Here is a 14,795-nt window from a genome sequence, read left to right on the forward strand (position 1 = left end):
ATTTGTGTTGGTTATGTCTTTCTGGCAGGCTTTCCGATCACTTGGTTTCTGTTTCCCGTACAATCTAAAATGTAATTAAAAGTCATATTTTGGTTCCTTTGCCATAGTTACCTCTGTAGTGGAGTAACATATGGGTAGCAGGTGTTTTTAGCTGCATGCCATGCCCATAATGGCCCAGATGGGCTAGAAAGCCAAGGTGAAATGGAAGTAACACTGTAAGAAAGCAACCAAATATACCTATAATCGAATGAAATTGAAGAGCAAGGAACAAGCACAGGAAATCAGGCATAATGTCTATTTCATAGGTAGGGACTGATGTTCCTAACCAGGTGCTGACAATGGTTTCTAAATACTGCTCTGTGTTTCTGGAAAAAAAAAAAAAAAATCAGCATCTGCGTCGTCTTCAGGGAAAAGAGCGTAACTAACTTACATTGCCGGCTAGGGAGACAGTTCACTTCCCTCCCGCCCCCCCTCACTACCAGAGATTTGTTCCTGGAAACATGGGATGTGCCAAATTTAGGAACCAATCAAGAAAAAATTCAGAACGAGGTGGATTAGCAGTCAGTTCATAAATCTGCTGAAGCCTGTAAAATCCTGACAAGCAGTGCAATAGGGTAAAACACAAATGAAAACATACTTCAAAAGAACACAGAAAAACTGTGGCATGGCATAATATTCTTCAAAGAAACTAAACATACAATTGGGAAATAATTATCTGTTCTCTACTTCTTCAGCACAGAGGAAAAGTGAAAACCTTCCCCACGCTTTAATTTCCAAAATGATTTTCATCTTTTATTTGCCAAGTATCTTTTTATTGGGTCTTGTGCATTTATCCTCTCTTGTTTTTCTGACTAGTAAAAGGAAGTTTGCTGATTCCAGCAAAAAGGTTGCTTGCTGCTGTGTTGCTTTTTCTAACTCTGCTGCTTCCCCGGAGTCTGTGTCAGTCAGTTAGAGAAACCCCAGGTGAATCTACAAGAGTAGGCAATTGGGAGTACTGAAAAGTTCATTTTTGGTATCTAGGAGATTATGAAGAGATGGATGTTATTGTTTTGGTGCCAATAACTTTCATTTCAAAGGCTTTTCATTAAGTCTTTTGATATGTTTTACATTGCCAGGAAAAATTACACTAAACTGGGTGTTGAAACTTAATCACAGTTGTCAAGTCTTGCCATGCCTCTGAGAGACTGATGCGAATGCTTTCAGCTTGGATTTCTACAAGGCTCAGTCACCGTCTCATGTGTCTGCAGCCATTTCAAAGCAAATCACAGAGAAATATACACAACAGTAGGGTGAAACTGCTTTTCTTTTTGTTATTTTATTGCATGTTTTCTGTTTTTCTTCACATTCACAATGCTGCATTTGCTGGCTAACTTCCTAGAAGCCCCTGAGTAAAGGATAGTAGGTAGGATCAGCTTTTGGATTTTTATGGGTGTTTAGAAAGGTTGTGGTAATTAATAGGTCAGGAACAAAAGAAATAACTAGCACAGATATTTTTTTTTCCTTTGGGAAACCTCAGTTTGAATAACTTTTCTATTTTCTCCCGATTTAGCTTTTTCATTGAATACTGTCAACAGCCCCTGTCAGCTCACAAATATTAGGACTTCATCAAAGTTCCCAACGTAAAGAAGAATTTATTTTAAATTCCTGTGAAGTCTTGCTCTTTCATTGGTCCTAATGTCCTAGTTGCATATATTTACTGGAAGAGACAGAAAATAATGAAGAGAACATCTGTAACAGTCTTGGGGGCTTTAGCAGGCAAATGGAGTTCAGAGGTGACACTAAAGCCATCTGCTTGTTATAGTGGTTGCTTTTTATAAAAAATGTAAATAATTCTCTCATTTCATTAAGCTTGTAATATACCCTGAATAAATCACTTTCCAAGTGAATAGGCACACAGAGGACTTGTGTGGTGTTTATTTGGCTTTCACAAATACCTGTTTTCTTCCTTTTCTCTTTTTGTCAGTGAGATTGATTAAGTGAACTCAGACACAGACTAGGCTCAGTTTTGCAGTAATCTGTGAACCCATCATGGTTGGTTTTATTCTTGAACTGCAATTAATGTTGTGCTTTTTTTTTTTCTCCTGTCACACAGAAAAAAGAAAAGCTAACCTATTGGACCAACTTACCAATACCAGTGGGACTATAATTGGGGTGACTTCTTGCATTGTGGTCATCCTCATTGTTATCTCTGTTATAGTACAGATCAAGCAGCCTCGTAAAAAATTTGTCCAAAGGAAAACAGACTTTGATCAAACAGTGTTCCAGGAGGTGTTTGAGCCTCCTCATTATGAGTTATGCACCCTCAGAGGGACAGGGCCTACAGCTGACCTTGCTGATGTTGCAGATGACTTTGAAAATTATCATAAACTGCGGAGATCATCTTCAAAATGCATTCATGACCATCACTGTGGATCACAAGTGTCTAGCATTAAGGGCAGCCGTAGTAACCTCAGCACAAGAGATGCTTCTGTCTTGACAGAAATACAACCCCAGCCTGTAAAACCACTCATTCAGCCCATGAACAGGAGAAATATCCTTGTCATGAAGCATAGCTACTCACAAGATGCTGCAGATGCGTGCGAGATAGACGAAATTGAAGAGGTACCAACCACGAGTCACAGGCTGTCCAGACATGATAAAGCTGTTCAGCGGTCAGTATCAATAGATTTTTGATGAAGACTATTGTGTAAGGACTTGATTGCCCAAACATTTTCACTCTTTATTCAGTAAAGACATATTTTCTTTCTTCTTTACTTATTGCTTAGATTTCTGTTTCCTGATAGCACGTACCATTATATTCTCTCTGTCTCTTCCTGTTTCCCTTTCTCTCATCTCTGCTCCTGTTTCCTGAAGGATCCTGTATCTCCGTTTTACTTTTCTACTTTATATCTTTCTTTTTCTTTTACTATTTTACACATAGCAACATGCATACACACACAAGTCAACAGAGAACAGGTACAATTTTTAAAAACCAAAGAAGATTTTGTGTGACTCTAGTTTTTGAAAGAACCACATACATGTGGTTTCCATGTAACTGAGGTGGCCTTGAGTATCATCCACTGTTGGTCTAACATCTCTAAATCAACACATCAATAAATAAAAAATACATGTATCCATTTTGATGCATGTCACAATAATGAGAAAGACAATCCTGGGGTAAGGAAACCCCTTTTCTCATGAAACATTATCTTTTATATAATGAATGACAATATTTGCAAAACTTTACTGTATCTGTTCCATTATTAATCACAGTATCTTGGCTTGTCATATTAACATATATATATATTGATTAGAACATGAGACAGCATAGTGGATAGAGAATACTCGTATATTTACATATAAGAATGTAGTTAAAAGGAATCTTTCTAATCAATAAAAAAGAAAAGTCAAGCATGGTATTTTTAAGAAAAGAGCTATTTCTACTGTATATTGCACTTTGAATGACTGTAAATAGGAATGATTAAAAGTTTACAAGTAAAAGAAAAAGAAAAGCAGAAACATTTATGACCAATTTATTTGAAAAAGAACACAGAAACTTTTAATATATATTTGTGTTTTCTCTTGCATGCATTATTTATGCACTCTTGTGACTGTTTACATGCCCTCCATATTTTCTTTGCACATTAAGGCATTTCTGTCTCTTAAAAAGAATAAGTTATTTGATTATTTTAATCTAATTGCATGCCAATGTAAATTACTTCATGAATATTGATCAGATATTCACGGTGTACTGTTTATTAAGTATCTATATGCATATATTTCTTTTTTTCTATGCAAACATTATTATTTTGAATGAAATAGCCATAACATTCCAGGTTCTGCCTCATTGGGTCTCTAAGCAAACATGAGTCTGAGTACAACACAACTAGGGTCTAAGGGACAAACTTGAGGTAAGTAAACATACCTATACAACAATTGAACCATCTGTTGCTTTCCATTTTATTTGTTATACTGCTAAAATGCATGTTAGTTCTCAAGTTATATGTCACCTTGTACGGAGAGAGCCAGGTATGAATACTGAGAAAACTGAAAGACAGATGACCACGTTAGCATTGTAAACTAAGCAAAAGCTATTAATTCCTGATTCTCAACAGCACTATAATCATCCCCTAGCTAAATATAATCTTCATTCCAAACACATTATAAAGACAGATGCTTTGCATGGCTCTGGTGTTTCATTTATTTTTTTATTTACGAAAATAAAATTTAGAGTCCCAGCATGTGAAATAGTATGTAAAACTTGGCGATCTAACCAAAGCCAGGAAAATGTGGAACTATCTGTTTTCAGTTCATTTTATTCATTCAACTTTGTGAAGTGTCGGGGGAAGGGTATGTGGTAGTACTGATAAATTTAGAGATTCTGTAGCACTAATGTTAATGTTTGCAACTTAAACTTCCTTTTTTGAGTCTTTTCCTAGGCTTTTCATTTTGTATAATTTGTTATCAACACTTAATCTCAATAAACATAATCTCAGATGTTTATAATGTAGTTATAGATAGTTGCTAGTCTGTCATTTTATATATGTATATGTGTCTATATATATATATAAACATAGATGTGTATATACATGTTTATATGTGTATATATGTATACAGCAATTTTACTGGGAAAGAATCCATCAACACTTTTATTGCTCCTAGATAGTTTAGGTCAATATTTTTCTGTATTTTCCTCATAGAAAGAGCATATTTTAACTCTGGTTTGCTTTCAGACAACTATTCATGCAATCATGCAAACTCTGAATGGAAAAATCTATAGTGAATTATTTCAGCTGTCTGAAAGAGAGAGTGGACATGTTTCCAATTTCATTTCATTGCCTTTATCCAAACCTAAGAAGTACAGACATATCTTACTTCCTTAGCAAGACATTCCCATTGCACAATAATGTTTCTTTTGTAATTTGGTTGCCGGCCACCAAGTGCTCCTTAGTTTTTAAATACATTTGGAGATTTGCTGCAAACTTGAAGAAGAAATTAGCTCCTAACTGAGATCATCCTTTTTTTGTTTTGTTTTGTTTTGTTTTTTTAAAATCTTAGTTTTATTTCAGTTGATATGTTTTATGTCTGTTATTTACTTGTATGTTGTGTGATATGTGGAAGAAGATTTACATTGAACTTCTGTTATATGTACGTTGTTTTCATTATATAGACTGCTTGAGAATAGTGCGCTCCTGGGTGATTTTGAACATGCTACAATGAAATGTGAAACTATCGTCCTTGGAAACACCAGCTAGAGGTTTTATGGACTCTCTGACCAGCTATTCTCATATCATGACAAAATTCAGCAAACAGTGTTGAGTAAAATTACTAGAAGGCAATAAGACTTTGGTTATTATGCTTATCGGTCATTTCTCTTTTTCTTTTTCTCTCTTCTTTTTGTTGCAAGTTAAATTCCCAATTTCAGGAACAATTTATTGAAATCAGGTATTTAGCCATTCATAATCACTTCAGTAGAAATGTTTGTTGGATAAGCATCTAGCAATATGACTGAATTTGACATTGAGAAAATAATCTGCATGTGTGTTACTGAATATTTGAGTTGGCAAAAATCCCTTTCTTAGATACATTGTAAAAAGCATGCTTTCACAATTATTGCTGTTACTGTTCCATTTCTGTGTCATATGCTTGCTACTTGTAACTTTTTATATAAAGATACATAAAACAATGTATAATAATTTCTTACCTTGAGTTTAATGGCAATGTTTTCTTTTACTAAATTTATAAATCTTGTGTAATTCAGAAGATCAAGCTCAAAATGTAGCTTCTAGGAACTTGAAACCCAGATACATCAGAGAATCAGCTCTCTCTCATCCCTCACTTACTGAAAAGCAAAATACATTTTTTTTTTAAATTTAAATGAATTCGTAATACATAAAAAGTTGATCACGTAATTTCAGTTTAAAAGGTTTATGATAACCTTTGTGTTCAATTCTCTACTCTTAACTAATTTATTTCCATGGCAATTTTTAGGAAGTTTGCTTCAGTGTAGCAGAGTAGCAGATTTTTATCAGTTATACAAATGTTATGGCTGGGCTCCAATTTTAGAGATACAGATATAAACTGCTTCCTTATGCAATATAAAACCATATTGATAATGCAAGTTATAAACACTAGTAACCAACACCTAGATCAAACTTGAGAGGTTAAGTTATTAAGGAATTATTGTAGGTTGAAAAGCCACAATTATGTAAAGTTGAAACCTCCCTCATATAAGAACTCAATAACCATGCAGAAAATCACAGTTTCATTACCTATTTAAAGTCTTATCTTCCAAATTCTGTTTCAAAACAAATCCCAGTTCCTTCTTAAACATAGTGTCATTCATGATTGTTAGGTTTTTCTGTATAAAAATTCTGCTAATTTTATTGAAAAAGTGGGAAGAGTTCCATGGATCTTCCCAAAGTATAAATAAATGGGAAAAGAGAAAACCTGAAAGACAGACATAAAAAATAAGGTGATCTATATCAGCTATTTAAATATATAGTACATAATTTACATAATTAAAAAAACAGGAAATCTGATTTCTACAAAACAATTTCTACAAATGTGATTTAGGAATGACATGAGGAGAAGAAGGGTTTCAGGTATTTGCCTCCTTTTTTGTACACTATATTTGCAATGTATTTTACATAATTTGATTTTAGCTTAATTTGTTTGTTATCACATATTAGCTGCAAGAACCAGTCCTCCATCCTCTGCAGTCATTGAGCGTCATTGAGTTGTCTTTCAGTTACATGGATTTTTAGCATGCACTAATAGTTCATTTCCAGATCAGTATCTCTTTCCCAAGTTCATATACTTTATCACTGTTTTTCTTCCTTAATCTTTGCAAGTCCTATCTTATGATCCTTTCTTAAGTCTATTATGTTATTTACCACATCCATGCTTAAAATGGATGCATCCATGCATCCATTATAAAATCAAGGAAGAATGAAAGACTTGCTGAAAGAAATGCATATACATGCACACACATTTATGTATATTTATAAATATTTACTAATGGAGGTAGTATATTAATAAATATATAAAGAGAAATCTGAATATGTGAATTTAGCTTTGAATGAATTATATTGGTCACCTAGAAAAATGCTGAAGCCTTGGATTTTAAAGTTGCTATGTAAGTGCCTAAATCCCACTGAAACATAGAGTTGGTCTAGTCCCTCCTAGACAAGGACACAATGAAATCTATTTTATGTTTTTTCCAGTGAAGCGTTGACTGAGAGAACTTAACTGGAGAAGACATGGGTATTAGTAATTATGTTGCATGCACATCCTTGCTTTCTTAAAAAACCCTAATTGCATCAGGTAACATGAGTGAGAAACATAAAAACCTGTGTAAATAAAGCAGGTCAAACAAAGTGAAAATGGTAATGCTTACTTGGTCTTGGAAACTCCTTTAGAAACATGTTGTCTAACAGCTAGGTATACCCTTAAACAAAAACACCATTGTAAGTGACAAAATATGTGTATACTGGGGGAACAGGGTCGAATTATAAAATTAAAAAATAAACAACAATAAATTCAAACCCAATTAAAATATTATAATTGAAATATTTAAGTAATTATATTCTGTATATAGTCAATGTAAATAATAGCCTAGTCCACTATACTGCAAACAGTAAAGATTAACTTTTGTTTGGTATCACAAAAGAGTAGGATATCATAATGTGATCTATAAAATTCAAAATATTAAAATAAAAGGGGTTGTTGCTGAAAATAAACAGTTTGCCTTTCCTATGAGTATTTTTTATTATTATGAAGCCACTTTTTTAGAAACAGAAAGCAATTCAAGCAAGCTAGTTCAAACAGACAGTCTAGTTTAAGCAACTTCAAGTTCACACAAGTTTAATTAGCTATAAAGAGAATACTCAAAACTGGTATTTGACCACATATTATAAGTGAAATTTAACCTATTCTATTACACTTTTTCCATTTTATGGAAAAAAAGGTTTGGCTTGTTAAATTAACACAGCTACATGTATTCTGTGTAACAACTTAGTAAATTACTGCGGATTAGCTCAGCTGGTAGTGTTACCTTCATGCATTTTACCTCATGTTTGCCTTAAGCTAAAACTAAGAATGGTAGTTATTAGACCATTTTTTGGTTTGACTGTTGCAATGTGTGTGATGTATAGCCATGTTGGCAGTATGCTTATTTCTTACATGTTTTTTAAAGATGAGTTTTTGTTATCACAGTGCATTGCCATATTGTTCATAGTTTTGCTTTTTGTTTTTTTTTCTTTTTCCCATTGCTGTAGTGTTATGTATATACTTTTCTTTTTAGATGATAGTGTGAACAACCACTCCCAATAATTTTTCTCTGCTCCAGGAAATACAGACTTTTGTTTGTGAAGTCTTCTCTGCAGCATCATTTAAAAATCTCAGGAAGTCCATTTTGTAAACCATCCCAGTGTAAACCTTTATATCTTCCCAATTCTAAAGGGGGGGGGGGGAAGGCACTGAGAAATGTTAGTACCTTACCCTTCTATTTTTTCTATTTTTATGCTGGAGATACTCTCTTGAACCTAGCAGTGATGTAGCTAATGGGAGGGAATAAGATAAAGTAGAAAGGTTTCCTGCTCAAAAGAAATAGCTAGCACCAAAAAAAAAAAAAAAAAGCAGACAAAGAAAAGAAACAGAGAAAGGTATGCTAATTAAGAGAGGAGTATGAAGGACTGTTGCTCATACCCATTCACAAATTTACAGACACGTTTAGGACAGACAAATTCCTTAGACAGCAAATAAAAAGGTACTGTCCATGTCAAACTCCAAAACATAGCTGTAATAACTATGTTTTAAAGAACACTGTCCTGCAAAGAAGTTGGCCTTTTGAGTTTTCTTGTCTTCCACTTTATGTGCAATCTCCATGCTACCACAAAGATATTCCAGCTGAGGGAGCACAGCTGAAGAGCTAAACGATACAAAGGATGAAAACCACAGCATTCAAACCACTTTTTAACACAGAAGTCCGAATCTGATCTGGAAGTCTTTTATCTCCTCACTCCTGACTCAACATTTGATGTGAAGTTGTGGACTCATGGCTCCACTGCTTTTCCTCATCATCACCTTAGCATCACCTCTCTTTACTCTTTGATGATCATTTTACATCGCTGCTGCCTTTCATTTCTGTCCACAGTGAGCTTAGTTCTGTTCCCTTCTCTCCTCCAAAATCACCAAAAATGCTGAAATGCTGCCTATCAGCTCACTGACCTTGTGTTACCCTTGCACCCACCTGGCTCTTTCCCATCTATCACTTCAGAGCCATCTTAACCTTACCTTGCCTATAAACAGCAAAATGAAAACATGTGATTGCGGCATATGTTAATTATCTTTAATTTATGCAGCACAACAAAAGCTATGAAGATGCATTGGAATGGACTGCAGTATGGGCTTATTAGGGATACAGGATTTGTATTGTAATGACTGTGCATCAGTGTTGTCTGGGCCATCTACCTCTGGGTTGGCATGCCTGCTCCTGCTATATTCATACCTCAATGTGGCACAGAGAAACTCGTCTCCACCCCTTTTCTTCTCCCAGTGATACCTGCACCACTGTCAGACCAAGTTTTGTTCCAAGAGCTTCTATGTTTTCTCCTGTGCTGTATTTATATCAGTACGTCCCTCCACACAACATAAATGCCTGTCCTAGCCTCCTTCACGTGCCTATTAAAACACATTTGAGCTGCATAGCCTGGCAAAAACCTGCCAGTGGTGTGTCAGAGCTATCATCAGCAAGGTAAGAACAACAACTACCATCAGGAGAAGCAGGAGCTGCTGCTTCCTTCCATTTTCTTTCCCAGGAAAAGGAGTCGTGCTGATCCACAATCTCCTAACAAGGTCACTATGGGGGAAAAAGGGAAGCTGCCATCCCCTTCAAGCAACAAACCGTAACTAGGAGTAGAGAGACAATCTAAGCAGCCCATGATAAAAAATGGAGAGAAGGAGATGCTCAGATTTCATTACCAAAGTAACAGGCCTGACCAACACTGTGCAGCAGCATTGCACCTCTTCATTCTCAGATAAGGGAAGACTGAAGTGCAAACCTTCTTTTTCCCAGGGAGAAGGATACCACAACTGTGAGTACCGATTCTGTTCAGGGCTCTGGAAGGACTTAACAGCTGCTTGTGTGAATGTGGGCAGACAAGGACTTACTGGGCCTATAGGGGCAATCTTGTGCTGCCACATGCAGCAGACAGCTCTGCAATATCTAGTTACTTAGGCCTTTTAAGTTTGCCATTCTTCGGTCTGTCCTCCTCAGCTCCATTGAGAGACATAGTAAACGCACTCAACTACTTCTAAAATGGTGGCTTCATTGGAAAGACATTACTTGACATTTAATTGAATTGGATGTGAAAGGCATCCATGGCACTTGCTGCAGTTATTGTAAAATAAAATAAAATAAAAAATTGGGGTTTTTTGCACAGACCCTAGATACATGTATCTGGTTAAATGAACCATTCAGCTGCATCAACTGCATCAGTAAATGAAGACACCTCCCGCCTGAGGTTTTGCTAATAAAACTGCAGGGCCTGATTCATGCTCTGTTCACATCATCCCTCTAGATCCTGCTTTTTTCTGAGTATAGGGAAAATTTTAATTAGGAAAAATCAGTTTGTTGAAAGCGAATGGCTTTCACCATCTTTAGTGAAGCACAGAATACAGTTTACATTGGGCAAAGAGAGCATTTCTCATTTCTTGCTTAGTGCTAGATGGGTTTTTAACATCAGTGAAAATATGTGTGAGCTGCTCTTTCCCTTCGTTTGACAAATCAGTGATTCAAAGCAAACTTAATGCTCTATACTTAACTGACCCATGTAAGTTAGAAAAGGAAGTAAAACAATGAAAGAGAACACCAGAAATCTGATGTAAGCATATTTTACAAATGATCAATGCAGCAATAATATTTTTAAGTGTTAGAAGACTAACAGATGAACACTTGGTTACTCTACAAACCCAATCCTAACCCCCATTTTTGTAACAAATTTCATACTGTCATAAAATGGAGTTCAGCTGAGGAATGCAAATGATTTTATATTTGTATACCAGTTTAAAATTATAAATCTAACATTTAAAAATCTGTAACAAGGAGCTGATATCCTTTATTTTTGGGACAGACACTTTAAATACAACTGATTTTGCTGGCCAGAAAGAATTATTGTCTCCTCTTTTTCAGAGCCAAGTCTCTGCATTTTGACTTTTCCTTGCCAAACGGACAAAATTTTTAATTCCTTTCCAACTTTTTCACTCCCACATTCTACTGACTGTTTTGGTGTAGAAAACACCCATGGGGTGGTTTTGTTTCATATTCTGAGCATATCTGGCACCTCTTTAGTAATGAAACAGTACATTACAGCTCTGCCTGCAGGAGGAATTTCTTCAACTCTTATCTAAGTTGCATGGCAAAGATCCAGGCCCAGAGACTTTTGCTGTCATATGAGAGTAACTTTAGTGACGTAAAGGATCTTGTTAACTTCTGGTGTGTTGGTGGAAAGTCTACACCACTCTAGGCAAATATTGAGCATTAGTTAGCTAGTAATAACTTAAATTATTAGAAAAAATATGAGTATGGCATCTCCATTTGTTAATATTGCCATCACATTGGTGATTGAAAAAGAGAGTGATATTAACATGGCAAGCCTTCAGTTCATAGCAGAAGGGAGCAAAGATAATGTGACATTATTATTATATATGCTAGGGTTTTCAGATCTGTGATGATTCTCCTTAAATTCAGCTAGAATTCTTAGTTTTACTCCTCCTCCCCTTTTTGTAATGCAAACTTTGTACTCTGTATACGTCTATCAGATGAACATCTTTTTTGCAATTCAGTAGCTTATCTTGGTGGGGACTCAAAAGTAAAAAAATATTTGCTATGATAACATAGAATATACAGCTTTTTTAAAAAAGGCTACCAGATGTCATTAGAGTTTAGCTGAATCACTTAATATGCTGCTGGAAAATGATTAGATCCAAGATGCATAAAAATAAAAATAGGAAAGTGCTCTGGAAGCTCTGCATGATTTTAGTTCTCTAAGATTTTATTATTCAACTGGCTTTGATCAAAAGACAGAAATCTCAACAGGCATAAACTTTTATGGAAATCTCAACAGGGACATAAACTTTAGATAGCATAAAGTTTTAAACACACATCTGTTTGGAGTATATAGAGAAAAGAAAGGGAACATTTAGGAACTTTTTAATGGTTTGAGAAAATGAGTGGTTCTTCCATATCAGAATTAGTCAAACAGACTTTGCACAGGCTCCTTTCTGTAGAATCTGTGCATCATGATGAACAAAACATTTAAATAGGAGGTATAAAATGCAGTCTTTAAGAAGCAACAGAAGTAGATCATGGTAGCAAAAGTGTGTAGAAGTATGGTGTGTGATTCTGAACCTAGTAAATACTACCCTGAAATACTGCAAAACTTAACATCCTTTGTTTTCCTTACTATAAGGCATATGGTTTCAAGCTGCTACATACCAAGGGCATAATACCCAGTGAAGTCACTAGGAAACTTCTTTTCATACCGAGGCTTTTATCTAGTTCCTGAATCAGGATCTTGTCATCCAGTCTGTGAGGACGGGCTCACCACCCTCTGTTGCTGATGATGCTAAATGGGCTGATTATTCAGAGGTGATGCTTTTTGTGACAGACCTGTTGTCATTCTTGTTAGCACTGAAATCCCACCTTCAGCTATGACGGTAATAACAGAAGTTAGTGGGTGATGGAGAACTTGGTCTAGTTAAGCCTTAACTATATACCTATACCGTCTGTATCTGTCTCCATATTTTAGCAGTCAAAGTAGAAATAAAGAGGTAGCTAATTTAATTTAAAATACATCCTATCACTCTGGATTTTCTGTAGCATTCTTGAGACATGTTCATTGATAAACACCTATCTGAAGAATTTTTTTGTTGAACACCATGGCTCAGACAACATTTAGCTTGAGCATGAAGGTCTGAAGATCTAAATTTTTGTATCCTCCCTTCCCCCTCCCTCCCCAACATTTATTAACATTTTAAAGTTCTCCAAGTCTCTCAGGAACTGTTATCCAGTTTGGAGCTGACTTTTGTCAGTGATGAGTACCAGACGGATCAGAAGAAAGAAGATCTTTGCATCTGAAGATTGCTAATATATTTTCTCAATGTAAAGAACAACCTGAGTACTATAGCCACATGGATCCTTCTACTGTTAGGGGAGAAACAAAACTTAAAGTTCCAGCTAGCTAGATTTATGCCATAGCTATATTTTTGCCATGTGAAAACAGTCCTTATTATCCTCAGTTTCAAAGTACATACAAGAGAAAGTGGAAAGTGAAGGAGGCTGCTAAGAAAAAACATCCAAAACCCCAACAGTGGTAAGTAAATAATCATTGTACACTTGTGCATAAAATTAATGTACAGCATACCATGGAGTGGAGCCATTTCTGTTCCTTTTGGACAATTTGAAAATCCTCTAATGAGTTGATGGGGTTTGTTTTTAGACATGGATCAGGCACTGTCTGCTAACATTTTAGTTATGTTTGTTTCATCTAGTTCTAAGAATTACGAACTCTCTAGATTCTGAAATACTTTTGAAAGCTGTTAGCCAGACAGTTTCAACACCTTCCTCTGCTCTATGTATTTTACAGATCATTTAGAAACAGGTACTATGCTACGGAACTCCTGTTGAGTGTGGCAAAACATTGCATAGCTATGCCATCTAGCCAGTACTGTAATCATAGTGCATTGTCTGAAAAATGGGGGAAAATGCAATGATGTAATACAAGGTCACATTCAAAGACCCAATCCACAGAACCCTGGAAAAGGACCTCTTAGTAAAAAGGCAGTGCAGAGTTACTTCTGAGGAGCTTGAATTTGTCTTTTTTTGTACACTGATGTCTAAAATGATAACAAGCATTGTGAAGGAGAAAGGGAGAACAAAAGCACAATCCAGATTTTTTTCTTTCATGATAACAGTAATGCTTATCTCTACATCTACTGCTTGGGCGATGTATTGTTTGGAGAGAACTCTGTGCTGATACAGGCTTTCAATCATAACATGTAATGCTGATGCTTATGCAAGCCTTCCCCTAGCTTGTTATTGAAGTTTTATAAAATTCATAAATCCAATAAACATGATATGAGAATAATACAGCATTTTGCCTTTGCTGTTTTCAACAGGAAATACATTCTAGATTAAAACTTTGCAAGAAGCTCAAGTTTGAACAAAAGTCATGAATCTCTCCTTTCCTCCCAGTCATGCATATAGTGGAGTTTAACACAGACTAATTTGTAAAAATGTGGTGCATATGCTGACATATGCAATCAATTTTCTAATATGGCATGCTTTTCATCACTTAGTATGCATATCTCCCAGGTACGCGGATACTCCATTATGGACACAAGAGCTTATATGTCCCCAGACAGCAATAAGCAGTCATCAGATTGCTGAAAACTGCAAATGTGCCCAAGCTAATGCTGCAAGTATTTGGACTGATATTGCACAAAGAAGTTGGACAGAGAAATACAAAGGAAGGCTTTCATCCATTTCCAGAATATTTCATGCTTGGCATTACAAAATGTATTTCAATTGCTATGATTATGAACATAAATTAAAAAGATTTATCAGTTTGCTTTCTGAAGATGCTGGTAGTATTTTATTCTGGGGGAAAAAAAGATGCAGCTAAAATGTCATGATGCTTAGAAAACATCTGTTCTACCAGATCATGACTAAAGAAACTCCACGCCTACTTTATTTGTGTTTTGTTATTGGGGTTTATGTCTTTCAATCACTCTTAATGAATGTTAAAAGCTGT

At 35.5% G+C, this 14,795-nt stretch overlaps 1 protein-coding gene across 1 annotated transcript in view; it reads left to right on the forward strand.

Annotated features, from left to right (window-relative positions):
* The window catches only part of NETO1 (neuropilin and tolloid like 1), a 68,007-nt gene extending 62,460 nt beyond the window's left edge, over window positions 1-5,547 (forward strand). The window contains exons 9-11 of the mRNA XM_075024290.1: window positions 2,093-2,651; window positions 3,816-3,890; window positions 5,150-5,547. Coding sequence (XP_074880391.1) covers window positions 2,093-2,651; window positions 3,816-3,876 — 620 coding nt within the window. The 3' untranslated portion in view covers window positions 3,877-3,890; window positions 5,150-5,547. The remainder of the gene's footprint in view (window positions 1-2,092; window positions 2,652-3,815; window positions 3,891-5,149) is intronic.
* Window positions 5,548-14,795: the final 9,248 nt, after the last annotated feature.

The sequence above is a fragment of the Buteo buteo genome, chromosome 3 (genome assembly GCF_964188355.1).
Source record: "Buteo buteo chromosome 3, bButBut1.hap1.1, whole genome shotgun sequence".
Lineage (NCBI taxonomy): Eukaryota > Metazoa > Chordata > Aves > Accipitriformes > Accipitridae > Buteo > Buteo buteo.